We start from the raw sequence: 16,425 nt of genomic DNA on the forward strand, positions 1-16,425 counted from the left end.
CGTGAAGAACATTTTGAAACCATGGGATCACAATTGTTGACACAAGGTTGTGTTCCTGAACGCATCACAGTCTGAGTTTTCCGACAGCCCCTGAAGGCAGCGTCCGTTAGCCGTGTCGGCTAGCAGCTTAGCCGGCTTCCGTCTGCGGGAAGCGAACCGCATCTCCGAGCCCGCCGGTCGGTTCCGGCTCCCCTCTGCCGTCCGCCGCTCATGGACGTAGCAGAATGCGTTGTGTCGGCGGGACGAGCCGTGCTGGACCTGGTGGAGCGGGAGTGGCAGCCCCTGTCCCCGGGCGAGCTGGAGCTGCGCTTGGACCAGGCGGTGGAGGAGCTCCTAGAGGCGGATCTGCTAAGCAGGGCCGGACCTCGGAGCTCGCTAGCGCCCCCCGTCTCTGTCTGCCCGCGTCTGCGGCCGGAACAGGCCAACGCGCGGCCGCAGCTCACGCACGCCTCCGCGACCGCCGTTCCCGTGGAGGAAGAGGCTGCAGACGCCCGTGGATGTTCGGACCCTACGGTCAAGGTGAGCAACAAGTCCTGCGTGTTTTCACCTGTTGGGTCCTTTACTCATCAGATGACGAGAAATTCTCAAGACTTTGAAACTAATGTCACAATTCAAATAACAATAAATACATGAAAAACAGGTGAAGACCTAAAGCTGATGGCTGGGTTGATTCAAAATGAAATACATTTCGTGAATAGATGTGCGTGTGAACGTTAAGTTTGCACATCCACACACATTTTAAATATTCTGTTTTTTTTTTTTTTAAATCTAAGAGGCAAAGGCAACAGCTTGTGATAATTAAATGTATCACACTCTTGTTCAATTTTGTAAATATTTTATGGATTTTTTAACACTGTTATTGAACACTTTCCTCAGGTACAGTGTGATATCTGCAATCGTCTACATTTAGTTAAAAAAAAAAAAACCTCATTAGCAGAACTGATGATCGGTAGATATTTTCTGCTCAATGACATAAAACTTCTACAGGTATAGGATTATTGATCCCATGAAGGCGAAATTCGATTGTCACAGCAGCATGGAAGAATATGTAGGACATGGGTCCAAAACATAACGAAATGTATGTACAATATATATACAGTCTAGTGCAAAATTTTACAGCGATGTGGGGAAAAAAAATAGGTACCTTGCATAGGAAATGACAGGTGGTGATGTGTCCTGGGGAGTATGTGTTTTAATATAAATATAAATTGTTGCACGGATGAGGGTGACGGAAGATTAAGATAGGAAGGTTAAAGGTAATCTGGCTTTAGTAATTTTATTTCCTTGTTCCTTTTCTCTCGTACGTTGCATCTAGGTGTGACTTTACAGTTACATTGTCTATTCTGTCTCACCAGAAAATCAGAGATGTCCTTCAAAGCTCAAAATCCCGGGCTCGGATGTCCGGACGGGCACGTCTGTCTCTGACTCAGACGGTCCTGCTGTCCCTCGCCCTGCTCTCAGAGCGTGTCAGCTACCGCTCCGTGTCCCGCCGCTTCCGCCTGGAGAAAGGGAACATCCACAGGATCTTCTTCTCCTTCTGCGAGTGCATCAGTGGTCTGGCAGGGAGACACATCAGCTGGCCGGTCGGTGGGTGGACAACTGTGCCCTTCGATGGCGTTCTTACTTGGTCGGGTTCAGCTGTTGATCCAGTTTGAGATGTAAATGCTGCTGCCGCAGCATGATGGGTCAGAAGTCGGCTCAGCCCTCCACGCTGAGAAAGTTCCTGGTTCTCATGTGGCGGTCAGCAGGGTTCTCTCTTTGTGTGCTTTCCTTTTTCTACCACCTGGATTCTCTCCAGGTTCTCCATCTTCCTCACACAGTCCAAAACCAGTCAGTAGGCTCATTGAAGACTCTTAATTGTACGTAAGTGTAAATGAAAAAATGAGCAGTGAATGACTTCAAAAAGTGTGATGAAATAGAAATATTTAAAATACCTGGTTAATAATAAGTAATACGGTGCTTTGTTAGTTTGTTATTGAGTTTATCCAGTAATTGTCGTCGGCCTCTGACTCAACTGCAGGGAGATGAAGTGTGTTACAGCAGTCAGGCGCTTTTACAGAGGTGGAAATAACGTGGTTATGTTTGGGATCGTCTGAATTCTCCAGGTAGTGAGATCACAGAGGCCCTTCGTCCCCTCGGCAGCGTTCCGGGAAAGGAGACGGGGCCAGGAATCCCCAGGGTCCTGGGAGTGCTGGGATGCACGTGGATCCCTATCCGCCTGCCTGCGGGGAAACACGACACGGAGAGCTCGGCGCCTGAGGTAAAGAGGGCGAGGAGGGCGGCCAGCCCAGACTCCTGGATCCACCTTGAACTGGTGTGTGACCATCAGGGCCGATTCCTGCACTGCGGGGTCAGCAGGGGCTCCGATGCGGACATGGGTAGAGCCCTGAGTCACAAACTCAAAAGCCATCCTGAACTGATGCCCCCCGGCTGCTGCCTCGTGGCTCGGGCCGGCTACCCGCTCACCGCTCACATTCTGACTCCGTACGCGGACAGCCACGAGCCCAGAGAGCAGCTCTTTAACAGGACGCTGGAGGGACATTTCCAGGTCCTGAACCGGGCCCTGGCTGGCCTGAGGGCCCGGTTCCAGAGGCTCCGCTACCTGGATATCGGTAGTTACCAACGTGCCAGGGCGGTTGTGCTGACCGCCTGCGTGTTGCACAACGTGCTGTTAGACGGCGGGGGCGTGGTCCAAGCGGAGGTCGAGTACGACGAAGATGTTGGCCAGACGGGTGAGGGGGAGTGCGACGAAGAGGGCACATGCAGGCGTGATGCCGTCTCGCACGTTTTGTACAAGATCGCAAGTCTGAAAACACCCGATGTCTTGTGAACGTTTCCGTGTCACAAAGGCCTGCTTGAACAAGACTGAGTGCATCCGCTCGTGCACGTCAGCAATTACATTTATTACACTTAAAAGTTTCTTTTTCGGTTTTATTTCTTGACGTCAGGGTGAAAACATTTGCACGCACCACAACCATTTTAGATTGATGTTATCCATGCTAACAGGAAGTGAGCTACGTCAGTGCCTTTACCCTCGGGCAGTCAGCCATATTAGATATCCACACCATTTTCATAATATACAGCTTGAAAGGATTTACTGTGTGTTACAATATTTACGTCGATTAAGTTCACACTTGCCACTAGAGGGCACTCGGAGGGGCTTCTCAGCCTCCTTGAAATTCCAGTCCTCTATTTAAAAGCAAGATTAGGCACTTTTATCTCACTGGAGCAGAAGATTGACTGTGATTTTAATGAAGTACCTCATTTTAGCCGACATGGCAGTGATGCTCTTTGAATATAATAAAATAAAAAGAAGAAGCTTTACTGTGTTCCCCCACTGGTCATGTTTTATTAAAGTGTCTTTTTGTGTATCTTGAATAATGTCCGACTTGGATCACAGCAATGTTTTGTGCAGTACGTTGTCAAAGAAAAAGCACTGTGCAAAAGTTCTCATACTTAATTGAAAATGTATCAAAAGTGAGTCATTTCCGCATATTAAAGAAAAAAACAGATTATGGGATTGTTGGCAAAAGTTATGTGCACCATGAAGGGGGCAAACTATTGTAAAAATACAATAATTATTGTGCAGCTGGCATTAGTAGCATTAACCTGTATAGACATGAGTCTGGCTGAGGTATTGAAAAAGATAACCGCAGACGAAGAAAGCGACCGTTGACGCTGGCCTAGTGTCCGTCGTTCTGCGTCTGCGTGCTGTTTTTCTGAGCCAGGCTGGCAATGGCTTGGGCCAGGTTGTTTATCGCCTCAATCTTCCTCTCCTCCAGAGCTTTCTGTTGGGCCCACATGTTCATCTTCCTCTCCTGCAGCTCCATGTACAGCTGCAGGACGTCCTGCGGAGGACGGGCGGTGTAGGGAGGCGCCGTCGTCGCAGGCGGCGTCGGGAGAATTGGGGTGAACCTCTTGTTCGCTATGGCTTTTCCAACCCGTGTCCCGCTGAGCTTGGCCCGGCGCTGGGCTTCGATCTCCTCTCTGCTCTTACCCAGGACGTCGTGCATGGCCCTGAAGAACTCCCAGTGGACGCTGGCGGGCCCCAGCCTCTTGGCCCTCTCTGCGTTCTTCCTGTACGTGGCCAGCATGTTTCTCCACTTGAGGTCGCACTCGAAGGCCTTCACGCCGACATCGCTCACCCCAGACTCTCTCAGTTTGCTGTTCACCTTTTCCGCCACCATCTCCCAGAGTTTCTTTTTCTTGCACACCGGCTGGTCAAAGGCCTGGTCCATTTCAAGTCGGGTGTTGACCAAGTGCCACGTCGCCTGCAGGGTCCATATGAACTCTGCTGGAAGACAGTAGATGAATGAGTGAGCACGACTCTGAAACCATGTCTAAGTCATTATCCTGGGGGTTTCACATAATCTGAGTTATTACCAACATTCAGGTACAAATGCATGCATGCAAAACTTCTGTTGTAATTGAACTTTCAAATCTTGTATGATAGTCATCAAAAATGCACTGGTTTTGTGATGAAAACAATAATAAATTAGACAAAGACATTTTTAATATATCACTGAAAAGTCTTGCAAGAAAACGACTTAGGAAGCTAAAGGGATATCAACGTAATTATTTAGTTATAGTTGTTTATTTATTCTTCCAGCTGTATAGGGATTTATTTCCAAGTGAAATAAAAAGCCCTTTTCGTTCTGACGGTGACACACACACACACAGATACACGCACAGATCCGCCAGGTGACAGGTAAGCGACGTGGCAGGTGTGAACTGCCCGCCCCTCGCATCACGCGTGGAAACCGACGGGATCCACGACGAACAAAATACCAACCCGCTTTCGTTTTACCGGCGTCGGTGGCGGTCGCCACAGCCTCCTTCCCTTCCACCTCGGCGCTCTGTATCACAATCGTCTCGATCACCTCCATGGAGCATTTCAATCAAAAACTTGGCTCTTGAATCAACGACGTTATCTATCGTGGAGTTTAACAACTTCTCTGAGACACCGATGCTGTTCCACCCAATCAAGTGAAGAAGGTGGAAATAGCAACGTCGAACATGCACATGGGGGATGTAGTTCGCTACGTGTTGCCTTACCGTCGATTCTCGCGTTCCGAAACACAGTTGAAACTACAACCCCTAAACGCTGCGTCTTCCATCACGCGAACCGACCTTTTCACTCCCTTGGGAAATGTAGTTTTATTAAGAGGGGATAAAACGTGTGACCTCCCAGACAGGAAGGAAGTAGGACTACAAGTCCCATGATGTGTCTGACCGCCCCTCCTCTCCGTTCATTGCTCCCTCCCTCGATCGCCCCGGTTTTGTTGTTTGGCTAAAGATGGCGTTAGCGGCTAACGCAGGCGTTTGCTTCTTGTTTCACCAAAGTTATTCGGCCGTGGGCAGTAAAACGTTGAGAAAATAGAACGTCATAGGATCATTTGACCAGAAAAAATGTGTTACATTCGGCAAATACACGTCCATTTCAAAGAAAAACGCTTAGTTGGCCTTCACACGATGTAATGATAGGCCTGTTGTGCGGGGAGTGGACCGAAGCTTGTGGAACTTCATCTCCCGTCAGCGAGTGCGGCATCAGGTGGTACGAATCTCCTTTTTCATTCTGGTAACTGTAGTCTTCTGACCGCACGACACGAGCATGGTTTTTTTTGTGAAACTGTGAAAGTTCACTTATGATCTCGCCAGGAGCACTTTGAAGCAGTGAAGCTAATGACTTAAAAGTGAAATAACATGCGTTTCAAGCCGTTAGTTGCTCTCTGCAAGCCTCCCAGAATGCTCCCCAAGGTGGATGTTTTCTTTAAACTGAGAGGAGGACGATAAGGTATATTGAATATTGTCCATCCTATTAAAGGGACCATGGCTGCTTCACCTGTGGAAGGTGACTGGAAGCTTTCTCAAGCACCCTCCAGGGAAGGATCCACCTTATCACCAGAATTCTCTTTGACCTGGTGCGTGGCTCATCTCACCAAACCCTCAACGGTGCCTGAACACCAAGGCCAGAGCAAAGCAGAGCCAGGAGGGCGAGGAGGAGGAGGAGGAGGAGGCGGCGGCGGCAGCAGCAGCAGGGAAATGGATAAGAAGTCCAGGGTGTCCCAGTGGCGAGCCCTTGTCGCCATCCGGACGCAGCACATCAAGGGGGACAAGGCGGGCATCACCAGGTTCCGAACCCAAGGTGGCCTCAGGCCGCTGTTGGAGCTGCTCAGATACCCAGACTGCTCCAGGAAAACCCTGGACCTCGCCCTCAGCATCCTGGCCAACTGCTGCACTGAGCCGGAGACACGCGTCGAGGTGAGATCAGCAAGCTATTCAACTTCATCATCATTATACTGCTTTTCAAAAATAAATGCTTACATTTTTTTTGATCTTTCTCTCAAGGTCCGTAAGCTTAATGGAATAAATATTGTAGGTAAGTGGTGGTTTGATCTAAGAGTGGTAGTTGTTTTTCTACTGTTGAAATGTTACCAACATTAGTACTCGCATGTGTCATGGATGTAATCCTGAAAAAATGTTTTTGTGGTCGTAGTGGACATAATGAAGAGAAACGTTGCCTTGGAGACCGTCCAGAATCGAGCGGCCCGGGCGTTGGGAAACTTGGCAATGGATTCGGAAAGCTCAGCACTCATCCACTCTGCCGGTGAGTCTGGGCGCCTCGATCTTTTCAGGTCGAGGTTTGATATTTATAGTGAACTGCTGCTTTAAAAGATGGGGCATCTGTGCAAAGTTTAATCTGGCGCCCTGACCTGAAATATTCTTGTGGCTGTCCATTTCTATGGCAACCTTAGATTTCTGACAATTGGAAAAAAATGTCTTTTCCATATGAACTGTAACCCCAATTTTTAAGAGGTAGCGTGCCAGGACTGTGGGTTCTCAGATGAATCTCTCAGATTGACACTCCGCAGAGGCCAGTCCAGATTAAATCCTGCCTCAAGCCTCATATCAACCAGGACCCCCCCCCCGCCACCCTGTCAGCATTAGTGGTCTAGATAATCAATGAATACTCAAAATGTGCATTTATTATATATTATCAGACAACATTCTGTGCGTAGAATCGGTGTTTAAAAAGTTTCAGTCTGGTCTTTATTTCTTTTAATCATTTTTGATGATTATGGGAAACTAATTAAAGCTGAATATGGAGCAGAACCACCTTTCCTCACCCTGCGGAGGAACGTCCCTCTGTCGAAAATCGTTTTGATGGGCAGCCTGAGATGACGCTGTGGTATTACAATGGCAGGTTACCACAGTATGATGTCATGGGGGTGGGTTGGGGCTTGTAGGACGTGGAAGATGTTTGGTGGCGAAGCTCCATGGATGCAGACCCCTGTGAAACCCCATATCATAAGAAGACATGGTGTGATGTCATACTGGGATGACGGACACTGTGATTGGCAGATCCTTAGGTTTGCCTGTGGTATCGAGTTAATGGACTGTGACATCACAGCTGAAGTGCAGAGCGCCATACGACTGATCACCACTGAGGAAGAAAAGGGGAATGTGTGGACAATTCTCAACTGTCTGAGAAGACCACCCCCCCCATTTGCCTTGAGAACCCTGATAGGGATGTAGCTCATCCCAACATTTATCGTCTGTTGTCATGCCAACGTGTTTTTCAAACTTGCTTTTGTGTTCATTGTGCCAGATGGCGGGTCGCTGCCCCCTTGGTGCCAAGCTATTTGCCGGTGGTCATTTTTGTTGAAAATGAAAAAATGCACATTCAGTCTAATGGCAGTAAAATCCATTTGTCATCTGTCTGACCGTTGCTCTCTGCTCTTCATAAAGGCGGCATCCCCCTCCTCCTCCTCTGCCTGTCTCTCACCTCGTCGCCGTCCTCGCCCACCGCCGCTCTGCCTAAAGACCCCTGCCCTAAGCTGGAGTGCGCCCAGTCCTCCGCCCGGGCCCTGCTCTACCTCTCTGACACGCCCTCAAACCGCCTCTCGCTGCTCACTCAAGGGACGCTGTCTGCCCTTGCGCCCCTTATCGCCCCAGAGTACCCCCAGGGCTTGAGGCGGGCAGCGCTCAAGACCCTCCATGAGCTGACCCGGGGCTGTGGCGTCGAGTGTGCCAGGGAGGTCTCCCGCTCCAAGGTCCTTGCCCAGCTCGGCGTCATGGCGACCGGTGAGTCGGGTAAGCCTTTCGAAGAGGTGGCGCTGAAGACGTTGGCCAACATGTGCTCTCAGGGCTGCCTGCGCCCTCTCGTGGGGTCACTGGGGGCCATCCAGAGGTTCATCGAGGAGGTGAAGAGGGATCCACTCAAGTCTGGAGTTTTCGTCAAGGCGCTGTGCTTGTGTTGCAAGGAGGCCGTCAATCGGGCCAAGGTAAAAGAGAGTGGCGGCCTGGAGGTGTTGGTGGGCTTTCTGGCAGCCCACCAGAGTCACCTGCTGTCCCGCTTTGTCATCCTGGCCTGCGTGGACTTTGTGTTCGACGAATCCGCCATGGAGCAATTACAGGAGCTGGGGCTGGTACCGCTGCTCGCCAGCCGACTGGTTGAGCTCACCAGAGGGGAGGAACAGTCCGAGGAGAAGATGGACGTCAGCACCGCGGCGAGCACCTTTCCTGCCGAACCGCTGTCCTCCTCCTGTTTTGATTCCTTTGACTTCCCCCCTCCTGAAGGCTACAAGAGGGAGGAGGCCTGTAGAGAGCAAGGCTCGTCCAGCTTCTTAAGTCTGAGGTAGGTCACCTGAACAGAAGTCACATTCACCTTGGTTCCATTTAACTGTTTAATTGTCCCAGTGAACTGGATTGGTGAATCCAAGGACTCTGGATACACAGCACTGAGGTAGCCATCGAGCAGCTGATTGGAAAGTGTCCTCTTACACTGACATCAATAAGGATATTACTTCGTTCTTTGGGAAGTGATTAAAAAATGGGAGTGATGGTCCGATGAAAATTGCGAATGAAATTGCCGAAGGTGCATCTCTTTATTTGATTCGTATTTCCTGCATTGCCTGCATTTTGCTGATGCTCCCAAAACCTTTTAAATATTGGACACTTGATGACGCCTCTGGATTCTCATCCCTTGGGGCCATCTGTTTTTGCAATCAGTCTGATGTTATATTTTAGTTTTAAGTGTTGTTGCTCTCTCTGCAGGTCCTGGCTGGTCTCTGAGGGGTTGATCTCCTCCGAGGGGGACCTGCTGGACTCCTCGGGCAGCGTCGATCAGGAGTGGGCGAGTCTTCAGATCCAGCCATCATCATCCCCTCACACCTCCCCTTTGAGCTCCGATTTTCACTCCTCTCTTAAAAACAGTCTTCCTTCCAACACCGTTACCTCCTCCGCTGCTAAAAAGGACGCACCCCCTGTCTGCCCGACAATGTCGCCGTCGCCCACGTGGAAAGTCACAGATGTGGCGCCGTCTAGTCCGCAGCCCCTCTGTGGCCTGGCCTCAGAGAGCCAGCCCAGCTCCTCAACCCTTTCCTCTCCCACTAAGACGACCCACACCCCGGTGTCTCCGACGAAGTTCTCATCTCCTCACAGACGAAGGCAGCGGGCCCACTCGGCGGTGAGCTTGACGAAGGTCTCCCTCGACACTCCCCCCTCTGTGCCCCGGGCCGCGGCCTTCCAGCACCCATACCACCCGGAGCCCTGGACATCCGAGTCGCCCATCCTGCTGCTGCTGTCGCGCTTCTCTCACGCCACCGACCCCAGCGCCGCCCTGGTCAACTCCAGCACCATGTCCAGCCTGCTTTTCTACCTCACGCAGCACCAGGACCCCAGCAGCCGCTGCTTCCGCATGCTGTACCGACTCAGCTGCAACCCAAACTGCCTGCAGGCCTTCTTCCGGACCGGCTCGGTGGCGCTAATCCACCACCTGCTCTGCCAGAAGGAGGGAGGCGTGGAGGGGCGAGAGAGGCAGACTGAACGGGTAAAGGCCAAAGTCAGACAGCTTGGTAAGAGAAGAACACTGGTGGCTCTGAAAGCTGAAGAAGTTTGATATTATTAGATCAAATAGATTAAAGATACTGCTGTCCTCAAGTATGTTATTGATATGATGATAGATGATGTGGATTGATTGTTTTTGGCTCGTAGCTTTTTGTGGATCAGAGAACGCTCCGGCGGTTCCCTCACCGCACCAGACCCGGTTCTCACCACGTTCTGTTCCCCGCAGGCATGACTCTACTCAATAACCTACACCTCCAGTGCGAGTCTGGCTTCGGCGCCGGGGTTCTCGCCCACGTGATGCTGTCGGGCTCGGAGTGTGACCGGGTGAACTGTGCGCTGTCTCTGCCGCTAATCAGCAGGTAGGGAGCGCTTACGTGATCACATTAATATTCATGAGGTGAAGTTACCATAGGAGAACAAATTTCCATGTTTGTCAAATTCAAAGTTCAGCTAAAACAGTCGTATGGACCCGTCATATTTCTGCACACCGAGTCATGTCATATTTAACCACTTAGCTCAGGTAGCATTGCTAACAGACCAGAATTTCAGAGGAAATTTAAGGTATCAGTATGCAGGTTGTGAATCGGTGGCCTACAGAGGTTTACATGCTCTCCAGTGTGAAAGCGTGGCAAACCATGAGGTCTCAAGTGGGTTTCAGGACTTGCAGCATTAATCCACAGAGTGTGACGCACGTGAGTTGCTTAACAACCCGCAGCAGGTTTATTTCAGACCACAGCAGAAAGGACTTCTGTGCTCCGCTTTCAAAAAATACCTGCCGCAGTGCTCTTAAGGCATTGCACGGCCAACTCAGAACCCAATTGGTGCTGAAGAGTTACTGGATTTGGCAAAGGGTTAGACCCCCACATCCATCACCCCACCTTGTCCCAGGTGAGCACTGGTGTCAAATGGAGGCTAGCTTAGCAATTAGCTGCAGAGGGTAAAATCAGGGTAGTAAATAAGCAGGAAATCTTCGAATCTGTTTGACATTCTTCAATCTCAGACATGCTTTCATGCAGTATTTACATTGGCTGTGAGCCTCACCCAACTTTCTTTATCTCCGACAGCAATAAGCCCCTGTTGAAAAAACTGCTCCTGGACTGCGGGAGTCTGCTATTGGCTTTGCAAGCCCTCGGCTGTGACGAGGACGACCTTGACGACCGGCCCGCCAACTGTGAGCGGTTGCTCTCCCACTGGATCGGTTCCTCCCATTCTTGCCCGACTGTCGGGCTCCGCCCGCTGTACTTTTCCCTCCTGATAGGATGCCTCTCCGCCCTTCTGGGGGGCATCGGTTCGGACCCGGTGAAGAGGCGCGTCGGTCCGTGTAAAGCAGACAGAGCCGCACCGCCTCCCTCCAAAAGGCCTCACCTGACAGACATCTGTCCGTACGGGGTTTCGAACTTTGACCTCATCTTGCTGCTGGACGACGGGACTCGGATCCCGGCCAACAGAGAAGCCGTGGCCGGGTCGGGGGACGCCGAGAAGGCGGGGTCCGAGTACTTCCAGGCACTGCTGAGAGGTGGGTTCGGAGAAGCTCGGATTGATGCCGAAGAGGCCATCCACATCAAGGATGTGAGCCGGGGAATGCTGCTGCCGGTGCTACACTACCTTCACGGGTGCCGCTTTGCTGAACTGTCGGAGGACGGCGATGAAGGAGAGCCGAGGGAACAGTGTCAGATCCTGGACAAAGTGCTCGTGGAGGGACTTGGCATTTCCCGAAGAGGGACGTATGAGCGTTTAGCAGGGGACACGATCTTCCAGAACACCCCCTTGGGTGAGATGATGATGGGTGCCTGCAGGTTCCTGGTGACCGAGCTGCAGAGAGAGCTGGAGGATCTCTGCGTGTCCCTCCTCGTCTCCTGCTCCACTAGGGCTGCGGGACAGGGTGCCGCAGACGACAAGGCCGAAAGTGCCGCTTCCAAAATGGACCTGGACTGTTCGGAAGAGGCCCCAGCTAATCGCACAGCCGGGTCTGACCTGGCTGCCGTCGAGGTCCAGTTGGGGAACTTACCGGGACAGACGAAGAAATCAGACACGAGCTGCAGGAAGTCCTCATCTTCTGGACAGCTGCAGAAGAGCAAAGACTCAAAGTCACCCAGTGGCGAAGAGCTAAACTCACGACCAAAGAACTGGAATCCTGGTGAAGGGACGGGAGGTGTGGCCCTGGCCAATCTGGTCCCCCAGGTCTACTGGTTCTCCCAACAGTACAGTTACCAGGCTTTGGGCCGGTCCTGCCTGACCCTGCTGCTGGGCTGCCGGGACGGCCCGAGGCCCTTCGGATCCTCCCCCTCCCTGGCTGCAGACTGCCTCCGCAGGGTCGCTAGGGAGGCCCACTGCACCGAGGCCCTCAGGGGGGACATTCTGAGTCTGGCCACAGCTGCGCTCAGCTGAGCCAAGCGGACCGTGCACGGATGGGATGATGCTGGTAGTAGTGATGTTGAGGTGGGGCCTAAGCGTTAGCTTCTTGCAAAGAAGCAGTGGTTTGAGCTAAAACATGCTGTATGAGTTGCTTCCTTCGGAACTGACTGTAGATTTATTTTCATAATTCAGGCGCCTTAATTTTCTATTTAATTCTTTTTTTAATGTAAATTTGAGGACTGAAGCCTGTTACAGCCTGACAAGAAAGTGTTATGATTAACTGTCCTTTAATTCATTTTTTTTTCAACCTTCACATTTTCACTTTTTGATTCATCTTCAATCCGTTATGCTAAATGTCATTTAGGTTGAGGTCCAGGGACGATTTTTTTTTTTTTTTTACTTTTGGACATAGAGATGATACGGTACAGCAAGTTTACAGTGTCATAATTTCATGTGTCCTACATCAGTTTATGCCACTAATTATGTGAAATTTTGCCACTAAAAATATCGCTGGAACAAAGTTGTTGCAACAGTCAATGGAAAGGGGCGGGGAACGCAACAAGTGGTGTCCTGCGACGGGATCATTTAAAGCCCAGAGGTTTAAATCGGAGCTTGTTGATGCACAAATCATGAATCCTTGACCTTGGTGGAGGTGGTGGTCTGATGAGGATGGCCGATGGACGCCACACCAAAAGTTGACCAATTACAGGAACCCTAGTAAACTGCATGGTTGCTGTATTGTTATAGTCTGACAATTGAGGGAGTTTTGCAGGAGCTGTTCTGTTTCTCTGCCTGCTTTATCAGCACTGTTTATCGAGCTACCAAGTCAAGCACGAATAGAAAGCTATAGACTGTAATAACAGCTTAATAAGATATTTGGTTGGCAAAGAGCATTGGCATATTTCTTAAACTTATATATAAAGGTTAAAGGATGATCCTAAATATGATATAAATGCATATATACATTAACTCCTATCAATGAACCACAAGGGGATTGGAGTTGTAAAGACCTTTGGGTGCAAAAGAGCAAACAAAAAAATGGTCTCAAGAAGAAAAAAAAAAAAGCCCTTTTTTTTTTTTGGTTGTGTCTGTAACTTTCAGGAAAAACAAAAAACAACGAAACAAAAAATTTGGATAAAGTAAAATGAAAGTATTTTTCAAAATCATCTGAATTTGAGAAATAACAATAGAATACATTTGAATATCAGTCAGATGAAAACCCTTGAGAAGACAAACCCCAAGCTGCCTCAGGTTTTGCATTCTCCAGCTCCGCATCTTCATGACAACAAGAAGTAAACTCATGTAAAACACAGAACTGAAGTGATTTATTGAAGGTGCTGCCGTTTGGAATCCTTGCCATTGAAAACCGGCGTGAGGGGTCGTCTCAGTGGTGGGACTCCTCGTAGCCGTCGGGCAGAGGGTTGGCGTGGGAGTTGTGGAACAGAGAGTGGTTCCCGTCTCCCCAGGGGAACTTCTGCAAGAGAACAGGTTCGGCTTCAATTACATCCGGATCACCCGAGTGGTGTGTGTGTGTGTGTGTGGGGGCTCACCTTGGTGCGGATCCGTAGGTGAGGGTACGCCACGAATTCCGGCTGTTCGTGCGAGTGCGCCTGCATCTTCATGTAGACGTTGGCCATGCAGACGCTGACGCCAGGGAGCGCCAAGATGAAGGTCAGAATCTTCCAGGTCTTTGCTGTGGAAAAAAAGAAGGCGTGAGTTGCAGCTTCTCTTTGTCCCTCCATGCAAACGCCGCCTCTACTTTCCTGCCGGGAGCACGCTCACCTCCTCCTTCATGGCTTGAGTGCGACGCGGCGGCGAAAACCCGTCGGGCGGCCAGCGCGGCAGGGGCGAGAGACATCTGGAGGTAAAAAAAAAAGTGAGTTATGTACCTGTCAGCAATCAGGGTCATTTTCGGAGATAATCTTTATATAGATCATTGTAGATTCATTAAACATCCTTTTTTGGTGTTCTTGTCTCTGGCTGTTTTCTTTTTAGAATGCATGTTGCTGTGAGAAGTTAATATATAGTATATATTATTATAATAAGTCACAGTGGTCAGTTGAAATCTTCTGATTGATTGACCGATGTATGATATCAAAGTTTATCGACTTGAGGTCAGCAGAGACTTTTGGCTTTCTGTAGTGACCTGACTTTACATGACCTAACATGCATATTAATTTGATGATCAGTTATTTTATTTTCAAATTTGAAATCAATCCAGTCAACTTTATGTCCCTTTTAGGAGAGAAACTTGATTTACGCTTTGCCAATGCCATTATAGGCATTTTTCAAACCGCAGCGTAATTTATCAATTGCTGTTTATTTCATGTAATTCCAAGTTAATAAAGTGTGTTTCAGTCATACAGCTTTTTCTGGAGACTTAGAATATTCACAAATGTTTTGGAAACACAACTTCTGAAATGACTACACGAGTCCTATAAATATAAACTTGCCATGCTGTACATTTTAATCGCTGTTAAAAGTATATTTCAAGATATTTCTTATCCATGTGATGCTTCGAAATCAAAATATTTTTGGAGGAACTTGAATGACCCCAGATGTATTTATGACAAAATAAAAGGAAAAAGAAAATAATGAAAAGAATGGTCTTACATCACTGAAACAAAAAAAACTGGTGAAGTAGTAGGTTGCGTATGTCCTGAAGTAAACATGCAGGAGAGAGGCTGCAGGCCGGGCCTGGTGTAGCCGCCCAAGTCTCCAAACCCCCCCTGACCAAAATATATCCGAATAACCCTCAGGGAAACTCACCGTTGGGCCGCAGGTGTAACTCAGATCGATTCTCCTCTTCTCTGTCCTGGAAAGCTTTGCTTCTTGCAGCTGTTTTCTCCTTACTGCTTGTTGTGTCCTTCAGCGTGTCCTGGTGTGAACCTTGAACGAGGCTCCACCCACACCAAACTGTCCCCGTGCCAGGCAACTTTATCGCCGAGCTGATACGTGACCAAAAAGGGCACGCTGCAGCAGAAGACCGGCCCACGTTACAACTTTGAAGGAAGTGAATCTGCCGCGATAAAAACTTTTAGTTTGTTTGAACTTTCACTCACCAGCCTGCACCACTGGATTTATTTTTGAAACTGATCAAATCAAAAACAAAGGTTGTGTGCAGATTTTTCTGTTTCTCCAGGCATTTAACTCACCTTTTTGTGTATCGTGTAGTAAGTAGTACTGGTGAAATCGTAATGGCAGTACAACTACTACTACGACTATGCTAAAAGTGATATAAACGGTTTGAGTCTCCAACAATGTTGTTTCACAGTAAGAAAGTTCCCAGTTCCAGTCCGCTGATCACCTGGTTTTCTCCATGCTCTCCTGACTGGATCCACCAGGTTCTCCGTTTTCCTTCCACAGCACAAGAATCAGTAGGTTTAATGAACTTTCCAAATTGTCCATCGGTAGGAATGACAGATTAATTACTTGGATGTCTTTGATTGACAGGTGACCCGTTCCCGTTAAACCCGGCCTCTTGCCCCGGTGACACCGGGGATTGGCGACCTCAAGAAGGAGTGGTTGATTTTCTGCTTTTATGTAAACAAATATGTATTTGCAGTTACAGCGAGCAGGCTGACTAAACAAGAGCCTTAAAAAAAGAGCTGTTTTTTTTTTTTTTTACTGAAGCACTGCAGCGCGAAGGTATGTATTAGTATTTGTGAGGCGTCACGATGGCGATTCTGCCTGGTTGGTGTCCGTCGGGGGTTTCAAACCGGGTTCTACTGCTTCCTCCCACAGTTCAAAATCATGCACGTTCATTGGAGTCCCCGAATCGCCCCGACATTTGGATGAGCGGGTGAATGGTTTGATGCCTCCATATGTTTCTTGCCCAAAATGAGCGGAGATAGCTCTGCAACCAAGGTACGGAACATGATTGATTAGTATATGTGGAATGCACTGTGAATTTAAGTAGAATTTAAGTAGAATTTATGTCTCGTGTTGCTCCTTCAATTCAAAAAGATATAGTTAGATCGTCCTTTTTCTGTTTGGAGCACACAGATATAGAGTTTTAAATTGCCATTTGTTAGTTGGCGTTTTTGTCTGTTTACATTCAGTTTAAACAAACCCAGCTTCTGTATTTTGTCACCTGGAGCTCACATTTATGTTTTCTCACCACCTGGAAATGTCTGGCAGAACATTCAGATGATCCATCTGACACCGGTACGGACTCCAGCGCACGTTAACACGGCATTGCTTTGTTTCACCATCAGGAGG

The 16,425-nt window shown here is 49.1% G+C and overlaps 4 protein-coding genes across 7 annotated transcripts; 2 read left to right on the forward strand and 2 right to left on the reverse strand.

Annotated features, from left to right (window-relative positions):
- The first annotated feature begins 88 nt into the window (after positions 1–88).
- Positions 89–3,041, forward strand: LOC147217497 (putative nuclease HARBI1). Its single transcript, XM_086175412.1, has 3 exons — positions 89–519; positions 1,356–1,587; positions 2,106–3,041. Exons 1-3 carry the CDS (start codon positions 211–213, stop codon positions 2,828–2,830), a joined length of 1,266 nt encoding a protein of 421 aa, XP_086031538.1. The 5' UTR covers positions 89–210; the 3' UTR covers positions 2,831–3,041.
- Positions 3,042–3,317: 276 nt separating this feature from the next.
- Positions 3,318–4,978, reverse strand: LOC147217498 (uncharacterized). 3 transcript variants are annotated; one of them, XM_086175416.1, is made up of 2 exons: positions 4,808–4,978; positions 3,318–4,291 (listed from the first exon to the last, which is right to left on the reverse strand). In XM_086175416.1, exons 1-2 carry the CDS (start codon positions 4,884–4,886, stop codon positions 3,684–3,686), a joined length of 687 nt encoding a protein of 228 aa, XP_086031542.1. In that variant the 5' UTR covers positions 4,887–4,978; the 3' UTR covers positions 3,318–3,683. The 3 variants fall into 3 exon arrangements, with proteins under 3 accessions (XP_086031542.1, XP_086031541.1, XP_086031540.1); XM_086175415.1 differs by having other exon boundaries at positions 4,793–4,978; XM_086175414.1 differs by having other exon boundaries at positions 3,318–4,294; positions 4,793–4,978.
- Positions 4,979–5,334: 356 nt separating this feature from the next.
- Positions 5,335–14,171, forward strand: armc5 (armadillo repeat containing 5). Of its 2 annotated transcripts, none has more exons than XM_086175864.1 (8): positions 5,335–5,554; positions 5,825–6,261; positions 6,349–6,379; positions 6,497–6,607; positions 7,750–8,638; positions 9,058–9,857; positions 10,076–10,208; positions 10,914–14,171. In XM_086175864.1, the coding sequence occupies exons 2-8, from the start codon at positions 5,830–5,832 to the stop codon at positions 12,235–12,237; spliced, it is 3,720 nt and encodes a 1,239-aa protein (XP_086031990.1). In that variant the 5' UTR covers positions 5,335–5,554; positions 5,825–5,829; the 3' UTR covers positions 12,238–14,171. The 2 variants fall into 2 exon arrangements, with proteins under 2 accessions (XP_086031990.1, XP_086031992.1); XM_086175866.1 differs by having other exon boundaries at positions 5,335–5,551.
- cox6a2 (cytochrome c oxidase subunit 6A2) lies at positions 13,508–15,133 on the reverse strand. Its single transcript, XM_086175871.1, has 4 exons — positions 14,974–15,133; positions 13,987–14,062; positions 13,755–13,897; positions 13,508–13,678 (listed from the first exon to the last, which is right to left on the reverse strand). Exons 2-4 carry the CDS (start codon positions 14,060–14,062, stop codon positions 13,589–13,591), a joined length of 309 nt encoding a protein of 102 aa, XP_086031997.1. The 5' UTR covers positions 14,974–15,133; the 3' UTR covers positions 13,508–13,588.
- Between the last annotated feature and the right edge of the window lie 1,292 nt (positions 15,134–16,425).

This window comes from Fistularia commersonii, chromosome 28 (assembly GCF_037954325.1).
Source record: "Fistularia commersonii isolate RoL2024-O1a breed Wild chromosome 28, RoL_Fcom_v1.0, whole genome shotgun sequence".
NCBI lineage: Eukaryota > Metazoa > Chordata > Actinopteri > Syngnathiformes > Fistulariidae > Fistularia > Fistularia commersonii.

Excerpts from the sequence above, each read along its gene's own strand:
- LOC147217497 (XM_086175412.1), top strand. The coding sequence starts at position 211 with ATGGACGTAGCAGAATGCGTTGTGTCGGCGGGACGAGCCGTGCTGGAC. Across the intron at positions 520-1,355 it reads GTTCGGACCCTACGGTCAAG|AAAATCAGAGATGTCCTTCA; the intron begins GTGAGCAACAAG and ends CTGTCTCACCAG. Across the intron at positions 1,588-2,105 it reads ACACATCAGCTGGCCGGTCG|GTAGTGAGATCACAGAGGCC; the intron begins GTGGGTGGACAA and ends TGAATTCTCCAG.
- LOC147217498 (XM_086175414.1), bottom strand. The coding sequence starts at position 4,886 with ATGGAGGTGATCGAGACGATTGTGATACAGAGCGCCGAGGTGGAAGGG. Across the intron at positions 4,295-4,792 it reads CGCCGGTAAAACGAAAGCGG|CAGAGTTCATATGGACCCTG; the intron begins GTTGGTATTTTG and ends ACTGTCTTCCAG.
- armc5 (XM_086175864.1), top strand. The coding sequence starts at position 5,830 with ATGGCTGCTTCACCTGTGGAAGGTGACTGGAAGCTTTCTCAAGCACCC. Across the intron at positions 6,262-6,348 it reads AGCCGGAGACACGCGTCGAG|GTCCGTAAGCTTAATGGAAT; the intron begins GTGAGATCAGCA and ends CTTTCTCTCAAG. Across the intron at positions 6,380-6,496 it reads TAATGGAATAAATATTGTAG|TGGACATAATGAAGAGAAAC; the intron begins GTAAGTGGTGGT and ends TTGTGGTCGTAG.
- cox6a2 (XM_086175871.1), bottom strand. The coding sequence starts at position 14,062 with ATGTCTCTCGCCCCTGCCGCGCTGGCCGCCCGACGGGTTTTCGCCGCC. Across the intron at positions 13,898-13,986 it reads CTCAAGCCATGAAGGAGGAG|CAAAGACCTGGAAGATTCTG; the intron begins GTGAGCGTGCTC and ends TTTTTTCCACAG. Across the intron at positions 13,679-13,754 it reads ACCTACGGATCCGCACCAAG|AAGTTCCCCTGGGGAGACGG; the intron begins GTGAGCCCCCAC and ends GTTCTCTTGCAG.